Source organism: Dryas octopetala, chromosome 3 (genome assembly GCF_963921425.1).
Source record: "Dryas octopetala chromosome 3, drDryOcto1.1, whole genome shotgun sequence".
NCBI classification, from domain to species: Eukaryota; Viridiplantae; Streptophyta; class Magnoliopsida; order Rosales; family Rosaceae; genus Dryas; species Dryas octopetala.
Window position 1 is genome coordinate 18,283,080 of NC_141368.1, and position 24,334 is coordinate 18,307,413.

Sequence of the window (24,334 nt, forward strand, 5' to 3'; positions counted from 1 at the left end):
ACATTATGCAGGAAGCTCTTGACTGGTCAGATCCGGATACATTAGCTAAGGAGGCAGCAATTGAAAAGATAACAAAGGCAAAGTTGAATGACCGTTGGAAGAAATTTAAGCATGATCTTAAGGTGGAATGGTACTACCCAAATGTCGGTACAGCTGATTGGTGGATTTGCAATGATAATCGTGTTAACATTAACCAATGGCGCTTGTTGGTGGCTGATTGGGACATAGAGAAAGAGGTAAATTAAGCCATAATTCCTCGAATTCTTATTTTCGGCATTCTCATGTAGGTGGAAAAAATTGACAGTGTCATTTGGATTTTTGTACATAGAAATACTCAAGGATAAATAAGAGGAATCGAAGGCAATTGAGGCTGCATCACACCACTGGTACACAAACCTTTGCCCAAAAGCGACATGCATGGGTGAGTTTTTAATACATTACCTAATGTTGAGGGTTAGTGGGAAAGAATTTGTCAATTTATCTTTCAGTTAGATTGATCAGCCAATTATGTATGGGGATGATAGTTTTGAACAGTGTAAGATTAATTTATGCTAGTTTTGGCATTACCTATTATTTGTTCCACTTCATATAGGATATTTTACTTTAGTGATGCTTGCTTAATAAGTATAGTACAAATGCATAGACCAAAGTAGTGGTGTATTTTTTCATGATCATGCTTATTTGATGCTTGAAATCCATAATAGTGTAGAAAGGCAAAATTATATGGCCTCAAAAGAAGAATCACACACATTTACATATTAAGTAATTATCCTGAGATTGCTTATGCTTTGAGCTAGCCACTGGTCATGTTAGCCTTTATCTACATAATCATTACAATTATGATAAAGATGAGATAAATTTAGCCTTTTTGATTCACAAAGGAGGTAATGCTTGTATATTGAGAACCGGTTTCAGTATACATTTTTGAGAACCGGACCTCCAGGGGCAATGCTTCAGCAATGTGCTTCTAATTTGTTGAAGAATCGGAACTGCTTTTGGAGGACACAAAATTCATTTAAATGTAAAAAAAAAAATTGGAGTACCGGACCTCTCTTAACAGGTCCGGTCCTCCAGAGGCAATACAATTTTTCAGTTGTATTTTGAGAACCGGACCTCTATTTTGAGAACCGGTCCTCCTTAGGTCATTTTATTTTTTCACCAAAATATCCCGTCATTTTTTTTCATTTATTTTCCCTCTTTCTGTCCTGCGGGCCTCGTGTCCCGTGCCCTTTTCTTTCTCCTCTGCGCGCGTTGGTCCTCTTCTCCTCACTCTCTCTTATTTTCTTATCTCTTCCTCCTCCCAATCCCTCATCAAATCACATTACATCTCAAAATTTGTTCTGACCTCTCACTTTTCGGCCCCTTCTGCATACCAGTAAATTCATAAATTTAGACTATTGATTCACCACTAAGAAATGCTAAAGAAGTACATTGATACCAGTAAATTGAGTATATTTCTTGTTTATTTTGTGGTGATGCTTTGTATAATTTTGCAATTCCTAATTACATTGGCAGAGATTGGTAGAAAAATAATTTGCCTTTATCTATTTGGTGCATGTTTTCATTATTAATTAAGTACTTGGAACATGTGTGTTATGTCTGATTTTGTGCAGAAACGTGAGCACCCTGGTGAAGTGCTTGACCGTATAACATTCTTCAAACTCATCTACAGCCGCAAAGTGAAAAATCAACTCAAGCCGGTTAATGAAGAAGTCGCTAAACATTTTGTAAGTGCCTTAGTAATTAGATTATAGTATATACACATGTCAATACTACTAAACTGAGCATGTGGTGTTGTCTTTTTTGTTTTAATGCAGGATGAGTTGACTGCACTTGAGCAGAGGGAGCAGGAGAAGGGAAGGGAAATTACGCCTGATGTTCGTGATGAGTTGTATGCAGAGCAATTTGGGCCTGAAAAACGCAATACTGTCCGCGGCTTCGGTGTTGGAGTTGAATGGAAAGATGTACCTGGAATTGTTACACAGAGAAGGGGATTGTCACGACAAGTCGAAGTGTTACAAGCTCAATGTGATCTCCAACGAATTGCTGCAGAAGAAGCACGTCAAGCAGCAGAAGAAGCGCGTGCAGAAGTTGAAAGAATCAAAGTTGATGCAGCTAGGAAGGAACAAGAAGCAAGAGAGAGAGATGAATATTTTAGAAACAAGATGGCTGAATTTGAAGCCCGTTTGAACAATCCTTTAGTTGCTGCTATTTCAGGTGCAGGGGTACAAGCACTCCAAGGGCTGGATGTGCAGGCTTTGATACAGATGTTGTCAAAAGCTTCGGCCACCAAAGAAGCTCAAGCAACCCCACCAGTTGGTGCCAATCCGATGTTGATGATAGGTTCCGATGTCTCTGATATGGCCGTGGACAATGCGAACACAGCAAATGATGAGTTTCGCAGCCCATGATTGGATCCAAGTATGTACAAAAAATTTTGGATAAGTGTTGGTAGCATTTTGGTTTAGACAGGTGAATTCTAGCCCCTTTTGTGAAAATGATGGTGGGGACTTAAGTATAGATTATATTGCTAGAACATAGTGATATGATGGGTGTAGGAACTGACTGGCTAGAACATAGTGATATGATGGGTTTAGGAACTGACTGGCTTAGCTGTTGGGTAAAAATTTTATTTTGGCATTGATATGTGGCAGCTGATTCCTTGAGCATGCCAACCCTTTCATTTCAGTTAGATTGTGAATTGCTTGTAAGGAAGGGGTTGGAATCATATCAGTGAACTTAGATTGGGTATATTTTGGATGTAAATAGGCAAGTTATTTTGTTGAACAAACTAATGTAATTATAGACTCATCAGTATTGTGAAGCAAATGTCTGAAAGTTGAATCCATGGCTTAAAGTGGCAATTTTTAATTTTTTAATGGCTAAAATTATGGTTTATTAATAACTAATTGTTCAATACATACAGCATTAGTATAAGTATATATATTATTTGATATTATTGTATATGAAAGGGTATATGAGCAATTGTATATATATTAGTTTTCTCCATTTAATGAAAGTATGGCACGGATACCCGAAGGTGAAAGGCAAAGGTCATTTAACTCAAAATACATGAATTCATCGTACATGTTTTTCATGTCACAGTATGGTATATTTTAATATTATTTTGTGATTCACGGTTATACAACCATGAGACCATTAACTGGAGTGGTCTCATCGTCCACCAAGCCACTTTAAGCCAGCTCAAGCTTGGCTCAAGTATATGAGCTTGGCTGAAGTATGCTAATGCCGAATGGGGTGGGACCCGGTGTAAATGGACTCACGGTTAGGTAAACCGTGACAGTGTGGCAATGGATACGCCTCCCAATCGCACCACTCCCCAAACCGTGACTAGATGATCAATAGGCACTGCAAACTGTGCCCTTTGAGACCAATTGGCATGGTTTGGTGGGTGTGCCTGATGAAGGATTTTGCAGTAGTGCTAATTTGGGTGCAGAGAGACAAATTTTATGGCCATTCTAATTGGGCCACCCCATCAACTACATGTTGATATTAAGGTGATGTGTTATAATAAGGTTTTTGAGAGTCTAACAGTCATGGTCCTACATTTATATATATCTACTTCTAAAATATCTATAAACCTTTCTTCATTTAATATTGAACAAAATGCAAAATGAATATTGAGTAGTGAGATCATTGTGCAAACAACAATATGAACACATTAATTTCCGAACTATAATAAAGCATCAGTTGCAGTCGATTCTTGTCCAAAAAGCAAAAAGCATCACGCAAGAATATACTAATTTTCCAGAGATAGACTTTGGGTGTTGCAGTAATTTCATCAACTACTGTTGGAGGATTGGGTGGGATCGAGAAAAACAAAAAAATCTGGTGTACAGGCTACCATACGTACCAACATTCAATACATCAAATACATTAGAGCAAACGTTATAAGGGATATTTTTGGGTACAATCAAACAATAACTATAACTCAATTCAGTTGTTCCCCAACACAAGCACCTTACTTCTCCAGCAATTAAAGGGCAACCTTATTGTTTCATGTAGTTATCAACATTATTCATTAAACATTCAATAGTGAATGGAACTTTTTCTGTATCACATTTCAAGGATGCTCAATGAGTAACAGCCTCCTGCAGATCGAACATTAACTTCTAGTAACAATTTTTAGAACCACAAGAGAGGAAGGTCCAATTACTTCCATATCCCAAGCATTTAAGCATATTATTATGTTGCCATACGTGTAAGTAATACAGATGGCTAAAAAAAAAAAATTGGAGCTCAAGGCATGACTTGGGGAGTCTAGCTATAAATACTTAGAACAACTAGTGCCTAGAAAGAAGAAGTTTGAATAGGCACTCGGAAATTTAACAAACACCTCACAAATTAACTAAAAGCTTCAAGGCAAGATATAAGTGCTTAAATGGAAAATCAGAAATCAACCACAGGAGAAGTTTTGTTGACGCAGAAAATAATTAAATTATAGAATCCCAAATACTGTGGGACCAAGTTCAAACCACGTACTAGAATGATCGAATATAGAAGATACAGACTCAAATCACTATAAGTGGCAGCCTATAATTATCAAGGATTCGGGTTGACTTAATATATTTACCAAAATAACCTAATCTTATTTTGCTAGGCCAACATAGAAACATGCTACTGAAGTAAGTAAAGCTAAAGCAACCGTATAATAAGGAAAATTTTAGTTAAAGAATTTCAACTATATCTCATGTCTCTATTTAGGATATGAATTTCACTTTGTGTCAACTGAAGACCGAAACTTTCATTTTGTGTCAATTAAGGACTTTGTTTTTTCAATTTTTATCTCAACTTTGGTCCGACATTGGACCTATTAATCATCTACCAAATTCAGAAAACTTATACTGGATTTAAAGCTATGCACCTTCTCTTTACAACAGTATAAAAATCACTCAAATCGAATATCTACAATTTCAGATAATCGGGGTAAGGTATCCGACACTGTCCAATTGGACCTCTAAGAAAATATCTGGAATATTGAACAGTTTCGGGTATCCTAGTTTGGGGCCGATTATCTGGAGTTGTAGAGGTCCGATTATCTAGAGTTGGGTGATCTTTATATGGTTGTAAAGAGGAGATACATATCTTTAAACCCAGTATAATTTTTTAAAATTTGGTGGAGGTTTAATAGGTCCAACGTCGGGCCAAAATTGAGATAAAAACTGAAAAAAAAAAAAAAACAGAGTCCTTAATTGATACAAAATGAAAGTTTTAATTATCAGTTGACACAAAGTGAAATTTATGTCCTGAATAAAAACATGAGATATAGTTGGAGTTCCTTAACTAAAAGTTTCTCTTATATAATTGTGGGTGTGTGCGTCTAACTCCCTATGAGGTAACTATATAATTTTCTAAGGTAAAAGAGCCCTTGACCAATTCAAAACAAAAATAAATAGAAACGTACATAGTTTCAATAAAGGGAACTCATGGGCCATATTCTTCTCCAATCCGAGTTTTTCCACGTCTTGAATGCATTACAACCAAGGTGTTAAATTTCGAAATTTTCTGCGAAATTTCGATTTTTTGGGGTGTCGAAATCGAAACCCGGTGTCGAAATCGAAACCCATATCTGTTAAATTTTTGGGATAATTTCGCCGAAATCCTCGAAATTTCGGAGAAATTTTCGGCAGTGAGATCTGATTTTGGGTTTTGGAAGGCTAGGTTTTTGGAGAAAAATGGAGCGGTGGCAGGGGCGGCAGGGGGGAGATCGAGGGAGAAAGAGGGGGTGGCAGCAGGGCGGCAGCCGAGGGAGATCGAGGGAGATCGAGGTGACGGCAGGGGGACGACAGGAGGAGATACAGAGAGAGAGAGAGAGAGAGAGAGAGAGAGAGAGAGAGAGAGAGAGGATGAAGAAGAACTGAAGAAGAAAAAACAGGGGAGTTGCTGGAGCCTCGGGGGAAAAGAAAGGAAAGAAAAAGAAGAAAAAAAAAAAGAAAAGAAAAAAAGAAAAAAAAGGAAAAAAAAAAAATAAAAGGTTTAGGGTTGATTGGGGTTTAGCTGTTTGGGGCCTTTGGGTAATTGTAAAAAAAAAAAAATGGTTTGGGGTTTCGTTTGGCCGTTTTGGAGTTTTGTTTAGTTGTTTTTAAACCCTAAACTAGTAAACTCTAATATATTTCTATATAAAAAATAATTTAAAATACCCTAAAGGGCCTAAATCTTAATATCATATACCATATCCTAAACAATATAGAATATAGATTATAAAATATATAGGATTTAGTGTACATATTATAGAGTATAAATAATATACTAATTTCATTTATTCATTATACTAATTTCATTTAACAGTATTTGTCTCCAGCGTGCATTATATTCATCTTATATCACATGAAATCTACTATATAATTTTGTTTTTTCAATATTTTTTATCAATTGAGTAGATAATATGATAAATAAACATATGGTAAAGTTTCATTCAAAACTTCTGTATTTTGATAGCAATTTCCGTCATTTCCGTCTAATTTTTGTCGAAATTTAAAAATCTTCAAAATTTTCGCCGAAATTTCCTCTAAACCCGAAATTTTATTCCTTGATTACAACAGAGTATGGATTGCAAAATAGTATGAAAATGAAGTATGAGAATATAGGAAATGTTTTCTACTTTAATGGATTCACAGGACACAATGCATAAAGAGAATAGTTCAACATACAGACAATGAAAATGCAAACATGGCATTTTCAAAAAAATATCTCCATGAAAAACAGAGAGTAAAACCAGCTAAAAGTCGCACAAAAATTTCAAGCTGTACTAGCCAAAACCAGGTGCCAAAAAACAATATATATAGACAAGTTGCATTTTAAAGAAAAATGTGACAGCCTATATACAGCCAAGATACTAGCTTACACTAGCCAATTGTGTGATTACGAAGGGGCAAATAAGCAATGCAAAGGTAAATAATAAGGATTTTCACTTAAACAAAAGGAGGGTAATACAGTAAATATGTAATTACGTAAGCCGGAGGAGTAAAGGGTCTATCGATAGAAATGAATGAACTGGTATGGATGAAATGTATGCATTATACCTTTGGTGAGAGCATTTGATCTGGAGTCATCAAAATGGATCACATCTTTGATTATAGGCTAACAGTAAACTACCCATGTCTAGAAGATACACACAAAGAGCGTTTTGGTCTAGGGAAATTGCCAATACACAAGTACACAACGTTTACATTCTCCCCCTTTGACATTCTTTAGACAAACCTCATGATAAAGAATACATGGACTCAACAAGAATAAAAACCCATCTAACTTAAAGCAATATATTAAGAATACAAATAAGCAAATCCTGCATAAAGAGCCAAACTCACAGAACCATATTGTCAAATTAGTTATCACAGCAGAAAAAGAGATGTGAATGAGTTAAGCATTACCACAATCCAAGCATGGGATTGCATAGAATAAACAACAGAAACAACAGAAGTACAGAACCATTCATTCACATTCATAGAATAAACAACAGCATCAAGATAATCCATGACCAAAGCATATCCCAAAAAAAAAAAAAAAAAAAAGATACAGACCAAGTCATAGCAGGGAATGACAAAGGAGAACAAAAACAAGGGCAGAGAGACTAACAAAAACAATGGACGAAATCTATGAGCTCCCCCTAGAGGGTGTCTTGACAGAAGAAGTGGCCCAATCAGCATTCGTCAGAGTGGCTTGGGCAGCAGGAGCATTGGCAACATTGTCTGCAGTACTTGCAGCACAAGCATTAGCAGAGTTTACACCATTAGCAACACCTGCAGCAGAACCTCCACCTCCATCAGCACCTTTATTGGCACGTCACTAGAAACACCTTCATAAGAGGCACTCTCACTTGCAGTACTTCCTGAGCAAGAGGAAGGACTCTCGGGCAAGTCTTTGATGCAGTGCTGAAGACCAGTAGTGTGTTGATATGAGACCTAGGTCATATTGTAGTAGTGAGGGTGCATTTCTAAGGCCGAGGATCAGTCACTAAATAAGAAAAAAAAAATAGAAGTGAGAAGCAGAAAAAACAATATATCCCCAATGTTCATATAACTACATATATCACCCTTTGTGTAACCAAATAACTATATCCCAATATATCCAAGATAAAACATATGATTTGCATAAACAAAATCACAGTCCAAGATTCATAAACAGAATCACACTAAAGATGAATATAATGTTGGAGTTCCCTCCTCATGCATGACTCTTTCCCTCCTCAGATAACATATTGCATCAGCTCTTTTATCCCAACATATAACCTTTCTAATTTACAACTAGTGATCAGCAAAGAAACAACTAGAAGTCATGCATTCAAATTTAGTTAGTAATTTAGTACCCTAATAATTACTAAATTCAATTGTTGGTATGTTTAATACAAATAGAATACAAAATGAAAATTAAGACACATTAATTAACAGAGAAGCCAAAGAGGTGCACCAGCATATCAAGCAAACAGAACAAACACAACCCAGTAGAATTAGGCGAAGTTTAATTGAGGAAGGCCTTCTAGATCATATACAGAGATGCCATATCATGAACACAAAATGCCATATCATTATTCAATCAGAATTCCAAACGCACTACCACTAACTGATCCATCAGCTCCGACATTTTATCAAACACCACGTACCTCTGCAATTATAGTCTGAAGATGTACAACTCCTCTTGAGCTACCTCACGTCCACCATGGAAGACAATGGGAGTGAGTATGGAGCATCCTAATTAATCATATCATATCATTGTGTGATCCGTGGATGGTTGTTAGTCCTCAACATGCTTTCGCTTTCGAGGATTGGTTGGTTCCAGAGACAAGGAAAGACATTGCTCTTGATCAAGAGGATCAACGACGTCGTTCGTATCATCATCATCATCTGCCATGACTGCAACCGAGGATCCAGGAGGCCTCTTCTCTTGTGGCTTCTGGTTTTGTTCATTGGCTGCATCCATAACGTCACCAACTTGAACTTGGTTGCATATTAGGTGGACCCCGCAGCTTTTAACCAACACAGACCGTGAGCTCCTTAAATTAAGGAAAAATGCAACTTGACACATATATAACACTCCATCGACTTCAGCGGGATTATGCTTGTGTTTATTGTATAGTGGAATATACTTGAGCCACACATGAGTTGACTTTGTCTCTCTTGGATAAATCCGAATCGGCGTATTATACCTTTTTTCTCCATTGATGCTAATTTTGACTCCAAATGCCAAAACCTCTTTATGATTAATATTACTTTGCTTGAATATTTCATAAGCAACACACACAGCCAATCCTGACTTCTCCCACTCTAAATATCGAGGAATTTCAATAGAAAGTTCACAAATATCAAAGTGCTTGGGTGAAAGAGTAATAATTTCAGTAGGAGTAGGAGGTTCATTTATAAAATTTAGATTCTTACGACAGCTGAACCAGTTTGGAACTTCATTGCCAGGAAGTGTAATTTGAAAAGAGTTCTGAGAAGATACCTGCAATATATAGCTTCAACGATCATGATCATAATTAACCATATATATAATGTATATATATATAGTTTGAGATAGAGATAGAGACAGAGAAAGAGACAGAGAGACAGAGAGAGAACCTGATTCAGTAAAAGTTTTTCCATCATTGCCACATCACAGCCATGATTCGCACATACTCTGTTACAATTAGTCAAGGAGATCCGCTCAAGGCCCTGTGATTCATTATGTTCAAATAGGCTTGACAGTTTGGGAAAATTTTCCAATGCCTTGCAATTATCTACCCACACCTCTCTTAATTTTGGGGGAAGCTGTGGAATTTCTAGAAGCCTCTTGCAATCATACAAGCAAAGGCTGCGTAATTTGACAAATTTGCTAATGCCTACAGGAAGACTAACAAAATTGTTTCCTGACAGATTAAGTGATGTCAATGTGGACAAACAATCAAGACTCGCAAGGAAATCACTTTCTGATAAATTACACCCTCCGATACCCAAAGTTTGTAGCTTGGGAAATACCAATGGGTTACAATTGTCATGTGAAATGCTAGAGTTTGTTGGAAGCGTTAGTGATCTGGCACTCGATGAACCTTCAAAGTTCACTTTATTATTTCCAAATCTGCTCAATGATATATTTGTAAGGTTCTCACAGCCAAGTGCCCATAACCTTTCAAGCCCTGTGAGACATGCAATTGATGAAGGCAATTCTCTCATACCGCAGCGCTCAAGTTCAAAATTCCTTATGGATTCCATCTTGTCCATTTCTGGGAAAGTCTCAAGCCTTATACAATCTGTAAGAATAAAGTTTCTCAGCGATTTCAACCTAATTCTTGTTGGAAATACTGTAAGGTTGGAGCATCCCATCAAATACAATTCACTAAGTTTATCAAGGAATCCAACAGAATCATCAACCTCAACCAAACTTGTACAACCCCTTAGATTCAAGTACTCTATGTTTGGGATTCCGGACAAGTCAGGGATTCTTGTTAAGAATGAACAGTCTCTAAGATCTAGAGATGTTAGCATTTTCAAATTCTGTGAGACAATAAACAAAAGGAAAAGAATCAAATAATCAACTTCTTTCAAAAACAATTACAGAAAAACTTCATTGAAAAAAACTCTTTAAAATGATAACGGTTGGAAATAATTTAAAGTACCTTCAGTCCTTCCCCGAGTTGTGTGATTCGACTGCGAGGCATTTTGAACACAACAAGTTCCTTTGGACGAAAATTGGATGGCAAATATTGTAAATGATATTCATCCCAATCAATTAACCTCAACTTGTTCGGGAGATAATCAATGTCTCCAGAAAGGCGTGCATTCCGTTTTATAAAAAATTCAAGATTTTTCATTTGTGAGAAGCTTTTTGTATTCAAGTGTATCTCATCTCCTTTGGGTAGATTTACCACGATGCCTTTAATTTTTGTGGTTCCCTAGTTTGAAAAAGCAGTAGTATTAACAAACAAAGTCATTTGTCAAATGAAAAATGCATGTAAGTACTGATCTCAACCCTCTAATTCTCTTCATGATTTTGAGAAAAAACAATTATTTGTTACATAAGGTATTTATTGTTGAATTGAATATAATGATAGATATTCTACTTACCGTATTTTCAGTTAGAACATGCTTCACATCATCATGAAACCACAACCTGCTGCGTTCCCCAGGCTCGATGGGAGATTCTTCATAAACTATATCCTTACCCATTTGTTTTAGCAAGTCATGCATCAAAATCCTATTGTGTTCAATTGTTATGAGGGCGTTTTGTACGAGTGTTTTAATGCACTCTTCTGGGAACTTGAGGTTGTGACTTCTTAGTACTTGTATCACATAGTCCTTATCTTCACCCTTGAAGAAACATGCAATGTCAAGGAAAACTTGTTGCACACGATATGTCAATGCGTCATAACTTATTCTGAGTATCTTTTGTATATCGGGATAAGGATCTGCTTCATAACATTCCAATGTAGCTTTCCAATGATCTATGCTTTCATTACGCAGATGAGAACCCAAAAGTGTCAGAGCTAGTGGAAGATGTTGAGCATAGGCTATTGCACGTCTTGCAAGCTCCAAATAATCATATGGAGGTTCGTTTCTTTTGAAGACAATCATACTGAAAAGCTCAAGAGCTTTTTGGTCATCTAATTTCTTGACCTCGTATATTAACTCAATTCCATGACGTGTTAGCAATCCCCTATTTTTTGTCGTTATGATAATTCTGCTGCCCTCGCCAAACCAATCAGCATCTCCGGCTAAGTTGTTTAACTGGTCCAATTGATTCACGGCATCAAGAATTAAGAGAACCTTTTTATGGCTCAGTCGTTGTCTTATAACATTGATTCCTTTATCAACAGTTACAACTTTCCAACTTTTGCCCCCTAGAATCTCCCCAAGAAGAGTCTCTTGTAGTTGGGTTAAGCCTCCATGTTCCATTGAATTTTCTCCAACATCTCCTAAAAAACAACTACTTTCAAACTTATGGGCAATTGAATTATAAACAGATTTAGCAATCGTTGTCTTGCCTATTCCGGCTGTCCCCCATATCCCAACCATGGAACAACCATTTCCTCCAACACCTAGAAGCTCATCCACATCTTGTACACAAGACTGTATACCAACGAGGTACTCAGGAACATTCAAATATGTCCGGTTTAGTAGTTTGATTGAGATCTCCTCAACAATGTCATTGATAAATTTAGATTCATACCTACCAGTAAAAAAAAACATGATATATTTAGTGAATCAAAATTTTGCTATAGTAGTTAAACAAGAAGCTATATACGAAAATAGAGAGAATGTTACTGGATTAATAAAAAAAATAAAGCTATCTTCTTATAGAGGCTCAAAAGTCTCAAAAGGCAGCCAAAAAGAAAAAAAAAATAAAGCTACCTTGTTATGTCTGATTGTTGTAAAATGGGATGAATAGGATTAGACAAAAACAAATAAGTAAGTAAACCTGAAAATTTATGCTTTATTTGAAGTCCGATAAACTAATATTGTATACTTCCCCTACATATATGATTTACAACTTGGTTAAGTTAAACTTATCAAAATATAAGAAATAAAAATTAAGAAGTTATTACGTGGTTAGTCTAATTAATAGTTCATTAAGTCAATTATGGACAGCTAAACCTGCAGTGTGTGTTTAGATGAATATTATTACGCTTGTGGAGAGCTAGATTAGTATGATTTTGAATTTTATACTACAATTTTTCAAGTTTTAGCCAACCATTGTTTTTATGTAAGGAAAAAGAAAGGCATGAAATTAAAGAAAGATAAGATGATGCAGTATAGTGGTTAGAAATATACTCCCCCTCCTTGAAACACCATCCAGACAAACTTGCTGCTTCTGTAACAGCTGCTTTCCATTTGAGCACCTTCTCCGTGTTGTCTTTGTATTTGCATTCATGAGCAGCAAATGCGTCACCAAAACTACTTGTTTTGGTTTGATTTCGTACATGGGAGGGATCCACCTTGTAAAAAACTGGCCTAACCATTTGTTGCTTGGATTCTTTGCATTGAAGGATGTGAACAAGTTCATCCAAGCACCACCTCGATGATGCATAGTGTTCAGAGAATACGACAATAGAAATCGTCGACTCTTCAATTGCTTGGAGAAGTGCGGCTGATATTTTCTCCCCTCTTGTAAGCTCATTATCAATGAAGGTGGTAATTCCCTTGCGGATTAAAGCGTTGTACAAATGATCTATAAAATTTGTGCGTGTATCCTCACCTCTAAAACTCAAAAAGACATCGCGAGTCCATGAGTGAGTGAAAGAAGAAGAAGAAGAGGAAGAGTTGGAGAGTCCTTGTTTGGTGATAAGAGCCATTTTGTTTGTTTATATCACAGACCTGCAGATAGCCTCAAAGAGATGGTATATATCAGACCAGGCTCTTGCTTTGTATGTTTATTCACTCATAAATGTGAATGAGAAGAAGTTAAAGGTGAGGAACTTTCGGTGCAACACTTCATCAAGTCTTCGATCCACAGTGATATGTCTTTTTCTTTCTGACGTGCTTTTATATTTCTTTTATATATGGTGGAGCGTTTTCCTTATGACCAGCACATGAATTTGTTTGGTAAGAGTGACTTTGTTGTCTGTATCCCATATTCACAGATTTTGTAATCTGAATTTGTTGTCTGTATGTACTTTATTTAATTTTACTTGGAAGAGTTTTCTTTATTAATAAGGCCAGGCTCGTGCTTTGTATGTTTATTCACTCATAAATGTGAATGAGAAAAAGTTAAAGGTGAGGAACTTCATGATGGGGCCGATATTCCACTACGAGTGATCGATGTCTTTTTCTTTCTGACGTGCTTTCTTTCATGATGGGGCCATTGTTCCACATCGAGTGGTCTTCAATTTACCAGCACCTCATGACTATTATTACGGTTGGTAAAAGAGAGAGAAAAACCATATGGACAACTCGCTTTAGAGAAAAATGTGACAGCCTGTATACAGCTAGCTCACATGTGCGAAGTGTGTGATTAGAATGGGACTGAAATGAGAAAATGCATGGGCAATTAATAAGGATTTATTTTATCTCAGACAAAGGGAAGGTAAAACAGTAAATATGTAATTATGTAAGTCATTGGAGTAAAGAGTCCATTGATAGAACTCATAGAAGTGAATGATCTATGGATCGAGCATGTAATAATTCTGACTCTGAGCCGAGAAAGAGATGTGAGTGAGTTAAGCATTAACATGCACAATAGAAGCATGGGATTGCATAGAATAAACAACAGAAACAACAGACTCACATTCATAGAATAAACAATAGCATCAAGACAATCCATGACCAAAGCATATTCCAAAAAGGAAAAACAAAATAACAGATACAGATCACCAAGTCAGAGCATATCATGAACCATTTCTCTCCCTTTTTGGCAGGTAATGACAAAGGAGAACAAAAACAAAGACAGAGAGACTAACAAAAACAATGGCCGAAATCTATGAGCTTCCCCTAAATCCATGATCAACAGTATCAGCATTAGTCAGAGTGGCTTGGGCAGTAGGAGCATTGGCAACATTGTCTGCACTACTTGCAGCACCAGCAGCACCTCCATCACTAGCAATACCTTCATAAGAGGCAGAGGAAGGACCCTCAGGTGAGTGTTTGATACTGTGCTGAAGACCAGTAGTGTGTTGATCTGAGACCCTAGGTCATCTTGTAGTTGTGAGGGTGCATTTCTAAGGCCGAGGATAAGTCACTACATAAGAAAGAAAGATAAAAGTGGGTAGCAGAAAGAACAATATATATCCCCAATGTTCAAATAACTATATGTATATCACCCTTTGTGTAATCAAATAACTATATGATTTGCATAAACAAAATCACAGTTCAAGATGCATAAACAGAATCACACTCAAGATGAATCTAACCTTTCTAATTTACAATTAGGGATCGCAAAGCAACAACTAGAAGTCATGCATTCACATTTAATTAATAATTTAGTACCCTAATAATTACTAAATTTAATTGTTGGTATGTTTAATACAAATAGAAACAAAATGAAAAATAAGACACATTAAATTAACAGGAAAGAGAAAGAGGTGCAGCAGCATATCAAGAAAACAAAACGCCAAACACAACCCCGGCCAGTAGAACCAGGAGAAGTTTAATTGAGGAAGGCCATGTGGGGCTGTACCAGCTGTTCAAATATAATAATTCTATACAGAGATGCATAGCAAAATTAAATATTGATAAATTTGAACATTGAAGTTAGAGACCATCTTTGTCCTCTTGGGATAAAGCCATATGGTTTGCATAAACAAAATCACATTTAAAGATGAATACAAAGTTCAAGATGCATAAACAGCATCACAGTTTAAGATGAATACAACCATTGTAATCTACACAAGTGATCAGCAAAGCAACAACTGGAAGTCTATATTCACATTTAATTAGGTATGCTAATGCAAATGGTTCATAGTAAACATACAATTTAGTGCAATGAATTACTAAAGTGAATTGCTTGTATGCCAACACTTCGCATCGTTGGTATCAATATCATCTACTTCCATGAGTACAACTGAGGATCCAGGAGGCCTCTTCTCTTGTGGCTTCTGCTCTTGCTCATTGGCTGCATCCATGGCGTCACCAACTTGAACTTGGTTGCATATTAGGTGGACCCCGCAGCTTTTAAAGAAGACAGACCATGACCTCGTATATTAACTCAATTCCATGATGAGTTAGCAATCCCCTATTTTTTGTCGTTATGATAACTCTGCTGCCCTCACCAAACCAATCAGCAGCTCCGGCTAAGTTGTTCAACTGGTCCAATTGGTTCTCGTCATCAAGAATTAAGAGGACACCTTTTTATGGCTCAATCGTTGCCTTATAACACTGATTCCTTTATTGACAGTGACCAAATTCAGGTTTATGCCTCCTAGAATCTCACAAAGAAGAGTCTCTTGTAGTTGGATTAAGCCTCCATGTGGCATTGAATTTTCTCTAACATTTGCTAAAAAACAACTACCTTCAAACTTAGGGGAAATTGATCTATAAAGAGTTTTAGCAACGACCATGCAACAACCATTTCCTCTAACACCTAAAAGCTGATCCACATCTTGTACACAAGACTGTATACCAACGAGGTACTTGGGAACATTCAAATATGTGTGGTTTAGTACTTTGTTTGAGATCTCCTCAACGATGTCGGTAATAAATTTAGATTCATACCTACCAATTAAAAGCATATCAATATTTTGCCATATTTGTTAAAAAAATTATTTATATATATATATAAGGACAGAGAATTTTTCTAGGCAAACAAAAGATAAAGCTACCTTTTTACATCTGATTGTCCTAGAGGGGTTGAATAAGACTAACAAAAAAAAGTAATAAAACCTTGAAATTTATGCTTGATTGAAGTCCTATAAACTAAACCTTCCCCTACATGTATAGTCCGCAACTTTTGTTTTTTGGATTATTTAACTGGCATTTATGAGTTTTGAACTCAAAGACATATTCCAAAAAAGGAAGATTGGATGTCATCCACTGGACCAAATAGTCAAAATGAAATAATCAGAAACTAAGTAATTATTAGGTGGCCAGACTAATTAATAATCCATTAAGTCAATCACGAGTGGCTTGCTAAACCTTCAGTTAAGAGTTAATATAATCATTGGTTCAAACTTACATTCTAGTAAGAAAACATTTCTGATCGTATATCATAGTATTACTCCATTAGATTAATTTGATTTTAAATCTTATTCTAAAATTTTTCAATAATTTTTAGCAAAACAATACTTTTATATACTAAAACAGGGTTGAAAATAAAGATAAATACTAAGTAATCAAATATATCCCCAATGTTCAAATAACTACATATATCACCCTTTGTGTAATCAAATAACTATATCCCAATATATGCAAGATAAAACATATGATTTGCATAAACAAAATCACAGTCCAAGATTCATAAACAGAATCACACTAAAGATGAATATAATGTTGGAGTTCCCTCCTCATGCATGACTCTTTCCCTCCTCAGATAACATATTGCATCAGCTCTTTTATCCCAACATATAACCTTTCTAATTTACAACTAGTGATCAGCAAAGAAACAACTAGAATTCATGCATTCAAATTTAGTTAGTAATTTAGTACCCTAATAATTACTAAATTCAATTGCTGGTATGTTTAATACAAATAGAATACAAAATGGAAATTAAGACACATTAATTAACAGGAAAGCCAAAGAGGTGCACCAGCATATCAAGCAAACAGAACGACAATCACAACCCAGTAGAATTAGGAGAAGTTTAATTGAGGAAGGCCTTCTAGAACATATATATACAGAGATGCCATATCATGAACACAAAATGCCATATCATTATTCAATCAGAATTCCAAACGCACTACCACTAACTGATCCATCAGCTCCGACATTTTATCAAACACCACGTACCTCTGCAATTATAGTATGAAGATGTACAACTCCTCTTGAGCTACCTCACGTACACCATGGAAGACAATGGGAGTGAGTATGGAGCATCCTAATTAATCATATCATATCATTGTGTGATCCGTGAATGGTTGTTAGTCCTCAACATGCTTTCGCTTTCGAGGATTGGTTGGTTCCAGAGACAAGGAAAGACATTGCTCTTGATCAAGAGGATCAACGACGTCGTTCGTATCATCATCATCATCTGCCATGACTGCAACTGAGGATCCAGGAGGCCTCTTCTCTTGTGGCTTCTGCTCTTGCTCATTGGCTGCATCCATGACGTCACCAACTTGAACTTGGCTGCATATTAGGTGGACCCCGCAGCTTTTAACCAACACAGACCGTGAGGTCCTCAAATTAAGGTAAAATGCAACTTGACACATATATAACACTCCATCGACCTCAGCGGGATTATGCTTGTGTTTATTGTATAGTGGAATATACTTGAGCCACACATGAGGTGACTTTGTCTCTCTTGAGTCAAAGAGTCATGCTTGGATATCTACAGTCTTTCTTGGATATCCAAGAGATTATTAAAGCTGATATTAAAGTCCAGGGAAGGGGAAAGGGAAATCGAATTTTGGTGCAGAGGGGCAAATTATATGGCCATTCCAATTGGGCTACCCCATCAACTACATATTGATATTAAGGTGATGTGTTATAATAAGGTTTTTGAGAGTCTAAGTCCTAGTCCTACATTTATGTGGAGTATTTTCCACGTATTTGGCTTAAAGTGAAGCCATACATGCGGAGCGTGTAAGAATGTGGAATATTGTCTCATATTGGAAAAAGTATAATTTTGCATAGTGGCTTATAAGGGTCTTGGACTACACCTATTGCTAAGTGGTTTTAGGATGAATACTTAGATTTCTTTATGGTATCAGAGCAGGTTCACTCACATGTGTTATGCTAAGTGGCCACACATGCTTCATGTCACCCAATATGAGTTATCCACATGTTTGGCTTAAAGTAACGCCATACGTGCAGAGGCGTATGAGAATGTGGAATGTTGTCCTACATTGAAAAAATTAACCTTGCCTAGTGGGTTATAAGGGTTTTGACTACTCCTCCCATAGCCAGTTAATTGGTTTTGGGATAGATGCTTAAATTCATTTAATTTATATATAGAATTAATTACTATAAGATGCATGTTATGCATCTTATTTAATCTCTAGTGCACCAATTAATTAGATGTAATAATAAGGTAACTGTCAGGTTACATTGTAGGAGTGGGTGCCAGCTGGCTTGTTTTTGAAATTTTGTCAATTGCCATTTATTTCTTATTTAATTTTGGTATTTCTCTTTCTTCTCTCTCTCTCTCTCTCTCTCTCTCTCTCTCTCTCTCTCTCTCTCTCTCTCTCTCTCTCTCCCCGCGATGTCTCTGAAGATCGGACTCTTGCCGTCCGGCAAGAATAGTGGGTGGTGTGGGTCCCATCCCCTTCCTCTCTCTTCCTTCTCCCTTCCCAGCCTCTGATTGCGCAGAGAACACGACAATAGTGACGCAGAGAACCTAGGCAGAGTCGAGCTCGATGGCGATCTATCATTTCCAGTGGTGTCGACGAGGCACCATACCCCTTCCATGTTCTTCCTCTTGTTGTCCTAAGCTCAAGATTGGCCTCCGATCGTCCACCCAACAGAGTCACAGAGAGTCATCACCCAACAGAGTCACAGAGAGTCATCTATCTTATCTGATTCAATTCCGAGTTCAACGAAAATGAACGACGTCGATGTCTAGCTCCAAGCAGATCCAGCAGATCGTGAGGTTCATTGGATCTTCTCTGATTCGATTCCTAGATCATCGAAAATGAACAACGCCGATGTCTAGCTCCAAGCAGATCCAATAGATGGTGAGGTTCATTCTCCAAGAAGCTGAGGTTCATTTGCCAAAATAGTTTTGGATTATTTTGATTTTAAATTGACTGAGATTTGGTTATTATTTTGATGCAGTTTCAATTTGGCTTTTTTACCCAAATACCACCTGAACTACAGGGGGTGTGCTTAAATACCACCCAAACTTTTTTTCTTGCCAATTTACCACCTGAAATTATCAATATGTGCTAATTTGCCACCTAACATCCATTTTTCTGTTAAATCATCAAAAAATTTTCCAAACTTCCCATTTTGTCCATGAAAACAATAAAAAAATATTATTATTTTAAAAACTTTTTTTAAAATATAATTATAAAAAAACTTAAAAACTTAAAAATAGAAAATGGAAATACCCTTTTGTTTAGGGGGTTTAATTAGATTTTTTTTTTAATATTTAAAATGCTTTTTTTATATAAATGACGAAAATACCCTTAAAATAAACAGAAAATTTAACTAAAGTGACGGTAGGTGGTAGATTGGCCAATATGTGAAAGTTCAGGTGGTAAATTGGCAAGAAAAAAAGTTTGGGTGGTATTTGAGCACACCCTCTATAGTTCAGGTGGTATTTGAGTAAAAAAGCCTTTCAATTTTATTATGTAGTTTCAGTTTTCTTAAGCAGTTTTGGTTCACATTTCAGTTTAAGTAAGTAGAAAATGAGCTTTGAGTAATTATTTTTGTCTGGGTGCTTTTGGTTAAATGTTGTCAGTATCTTGTAATTAACGGACTCATATATATATATATATATATATATCTGCTTCGAAAATATCTATAAACCTTTCTTGGAATCATATAAATGAATATTGAGTAGTGAGATCATTGTAAATACACCAGTATGATCACATTAATTTCCGAACTATTATAAAGCATCAGTTGCAGTCGATTCTTATCCAAAAAGCAAAAGGCCAGCATCACGCAAGAACTGAAGATACTAATTTTCCAGAGATAGACTTTGGGTATTACAGTAATTTCATCAACTACTGTTGGACGATTGGGTGGGATTGAGAGAAACAAAAAAATGTGGTGTGAGGCTACCATGCATATACGTGGGTCTGGTTATGAGGACAAAATAAATAAGGATGACAGCCAACATTCAATACATCAAATACATTAGAGCAAACGTTATAAGGTATATTTTTGGGAGCAGCAGCAATGAACAATCAAACAATAACTATAACTCAATTCAGTAATAGGGCAACCATATTGTATCATATAGTTATCAATATTTAACACATGTTATAACATTGTAGACGGAAAGTCCTTGATTGAACCATAAGTGAAAATGAAGTCCTTAATTGAAACACTTTGAATGTCGCATCTTCAACTACGAATGGGTGGTAATGTGAAGTCTTTTTGTTCGAATTTTTCCTTTAATAAATTTTCCCAAAAATCTAAACGAAAGAACTTCATACACTGAACATACTATTTGAATATAAGAATTGCATAACATATACAGAGATGCATATATAGCAAAATATTGATAACATTTAAGCATAAAAGTAGATATATGATCACAACAAAATGCCGTGTTATTTAAGTTTTAAAACATTACCATCAGTGCCCACATTTGATGAAACACCAACGTATACCAATGAAGACAATGGGAGTGAGTATTGCTGTACTGATGAGGAACCAATTGATAATATATAGATTCTCTACAACACTACAAATACAGTAATTGCACATGCCATCCCCAATATAAAAAGAAAACAAAACTAATATGCAACACCCTGAATCATATCATTGTGAGATCAGTGGATGGTTGTTGATCTTCAATATGCTTCCCTTTTCGAGACAAGGAAAGACGATATTGCTCTTGATGGATACCATCAAGGACGTCACCAACTTGAACTTGGTTGCATACTAGGTGGACCCCGCAGCTTTTGACCAACACAGACCGTGAGTAAGAACTAACGTAAAATGCAACTTGACACATATATAACACTCCACCTTCCTCATCGGGTTTATTGTATAGTGGAATATACTTGAGCCACACATGAGTTGACTCTGGATCTATTTGACAAGGCCATGCACGCCCAGACTGTACTTGTTCCTTTTCCATTTATGCGTATTTTGACTCCAAAATCAAAAACCACGTTATTATTAATATTACTTTGCCTGAATATTTCATAAGCAACACACACAGCCAATCCTGACTTCTGCCACTCTAAATCTTGAGGAATTTCAATAGAAAGTTCACAAATATTAACCTCCTTAAAGCCCTTTGATAAAAGATGTATAAAATTGAGATTCTTACGACAACTGAACCAGTTTGGAACTTCATTGCCAGGAAGTTTAATTTCAAATGGAGAAGATACCTGCAATATATAGCTACAACAATCATCATCATAATTAACCATCATATATAATGTATACATATAGAGAGAGATAGAGATAGAGAAAGAGATCGAGAGACAGAGACAGAGAACCTGATTCAGTAAAAGTTTTTCCATCTTTGCCACATCACAACCATAATTCGCACATACTCTATTGCAATTAGCCAAGGAGATCCACTCAATCCCCTATGATTCATTACATTCAAATAGGCTTGACAGTTTTGGAAACTTTTCCAATGCCTTGCAATTAGCTACCATAACATGTCTTGCTTTTGGTGGAAGCTGTGGAATTTCTTGAAGCCTATTGCAATCATTCAAGAAAAGGCTGTCCAAATTGACAAATTTGCTAATGTCTACAGGAAGACTAACAAAATTGTTTCCTGTTAGATCAAGTGATGTCAATGTGGACAAACCTTGAAGACGCATAATGTAATCAATTTCTGATAAATTGCTATATTGTGTGAAATATCTTAGCTTTGGAACCAACAATGTGGCTCCAATGAGGTACCAAGCATTGGGGCGTGAAATGCTTGAGTTTGTTGGAAGCGATAGTGATTTGCCACTCGATGAACCTTCCAAGTTCACTTTATTATTTCCAAATCTGCTCAATGATATATTTGTAAGGTTCTCACAGTCTCTTGCGCTTAATCTTTTAAGCCCCGTGAGATATGCAATTGATGAAGGCAAATCTCTTATACCGCAGCAGTCAAGTTCCAAATGCTCTAGGAATTCCATCTTGTCCATTTCTGGCAAAGTCTCAAGCCTTATACAGTCTGTAAGAATAAAGCTTCTCAGCGATTTCAAGCTAATTCTTGTTGGAATTACCGTAAGGTTAGAGCATCCCGCCAAATTCAATCTAATAAGTTTATCTAGGAATCCAATAGAATCATCAACCTCAACCAAACTTGTACAACCCCTTAGATCCAAGTACTCAATGTTTGGGATTCCGGACAAGTCAGGGATTTTAGTTAAGAATGAACATGCTCTAAGATTTAGAGATGTTAGCATTGTCAAATTCTGGGAGACAATAAACAAAAGGAAAAAAATATTAAAGAAAAAAAAACTCTTTAAAATGATAACGGTTGGAAATAATTTAAAGTACCTTAAATCCCACCCCGAGTTGTGTGATTTGGCTGCAATGCATTTTGAACACAACAAGTTCATTTGGATGAAAATTGGATGGCAAATATTGTAAATGATATCCATCCCAATCAATCAACCTCAACTTGTTGGGGAGATAATCAACGTCTCCAGAAAGGCATGCATTACGGTTTATAAAATATTCAAGATTTTTCATCCCTATGAAGCTTTTTGCATTCAAGTGTATCTCATCTGGTTTGGGCAACTTCACCATAATGCCTTTAACGTTCTTTGATCCCTAGTATGAAAAAGAAGTGGTATTAACAAACCAAGTCCTTTGTCAAATGAAAATGTAAATACTGCTCTAAGCTTTTAATTCTCTTCATGATTTTGATAAGCAAATTATATGCATGTTACATAAGGATTTTCATGTCGAATTGAATATAAGAACAAATATTTTACTTACTGTATTTTCCATTAGAACATGCTCCACATCGCCATGAAACCACAACCTACTACGTTCCCCAGGCTCCGTGGGAGATTCTTCGTAAACAATATCCTTACCCATTTGTTCTAGTAAGTCATGCATCAAAATCCTATTTTGTTCAATTGTTATGAGGGCATTTTGTACGAGTGTTTGAATGCACTCCTTAGGGAACTTGAGGTTGTGACTTCTCAGTACTTGTATCACATAGTTCTCATCTTCACCCTTGAAGAAACATGCAATGTCAAGGAAAACTTGTTGCACACGATATGTCAATGCATCATAACTTATTCTGAGTATCTTTTGAATATCTTGATAAGGACCTTCTTCGTAATGATCCAATGTTGCTTGCCAACGATCTATGCTTTCATTGCGTAGATGAGAACCCAAAAGTGTCAAAGCTAATGGAAGATGCTGAGCATAGGCTATTGCACATTTTGCAAGCTCCAAATAATCATATGGGGGTTTGTTTCTTTCGAAGGCAATCATACTAAAAAGCTCAAGAGCTTGTTGGTCATCTAATTTCTTGACCTTGTATACTAACTTAATTTCATGACAAGTTAGCAATCTCGAATCTCTTGTCGTTATGATAACTCTGCTGCCCTCTCCAAACCAATCAATAGCTCCTGCTAAATAATTTAGCTGGTCTAATTGATTCACGTCATCAAGAATTAAGAGAACCTTTTTATGGTTTAGTCGTTGCCTTATAACACTAATACCTTTATCCATGGTGACCACTTTCAAGTTTATGCCTCCTAGAATTTCATAAAGAAGAGTCTCTTGTAGTTGGGTTAAGCCTCCATGTGGCATTGAATTTTCTCTAACATTTGCTAAAAAACAACTGCCTTCAAACTGATGGGCAATTGAATTATAAATTGTTTTAGCAATTGTTGTCTTGCCTATTCCAGGTGTCCCCCATATCCCAACCATCACTACTACAATTATATAAATAGACAACAGTCAATAGACAACGGTTAGTATTTTATCCGTTATCTTAATTTAATACACAACGGGTATTAAGAAACCGTTATATAATGGTATCATATCCAATGCTATTTGGTTGGATAGATTTTTCTAAATTATTAAAAACAATAGTTTTAGGAAAATCCGTTGTGTAGGGCAAGTTACACAAAAATTAAAAATTTGCGGGTCTTTGTATTGT

The 24,334-nt window shown here is 36.2% G+C and overlaps 2 protein-coding genes across 2 annotated transcripts; both read right to left on the reverse strand.

Moving 5' to 3' along the window:
- Positions 1-7,010: 7,010 nt before the first annotated feature.
- Positions 7,011-13,330, reverse strand: LOC147291525 (TMV resistance protein N-like). The gene is made up of 6 exons (XM_086237008.1): positions 12,762-13,330; positions 11,058-12,159; positions 10,610-10,885; positions 9,576-10,487; positions 8,621-9,459; positions 7,011-7,974 (listed from the first exon to the last, which is right to left on the reverse strand). Exons 1-5 carry the CDS (start codon positions 13,280-13,282, stop codon positions 8,752-8,754), a joined length of 3,519 nt encoding a protein of 1,172 aa, XP_086093134.1. The 5' UTR covers positions 13,283-13,330; the 3' UTR covers positions 7,011-7,974; positions 8,621-8,751.
- Positions 13,331-17,498: 4,168 nt separating this feature from the next.
- On the reverse strand, positions 17,499-24,102 carry LOC147291526 (TMV resistance protein N-like). The gene is made up of 6 exons (XM_086235963.1): positions 23,155-24,102; positions 22,711-22,986; positions 21,864-22,625; positions 21,702-21,794; positions 21,391-21,590; positions 17,499-17,706 (listed from the first exon to the last, which is right to left on the reverse strand). Exons 1-6 carry the CDS (start codon positions 24,100-24,102, stop codon positions 17,499-17,501), a joined length of 2,487 nt encoding a protein of 828 aa, XP_086092089.1.
- Positions 24,103-24,334: the final 232 nt, after the last annotated feature.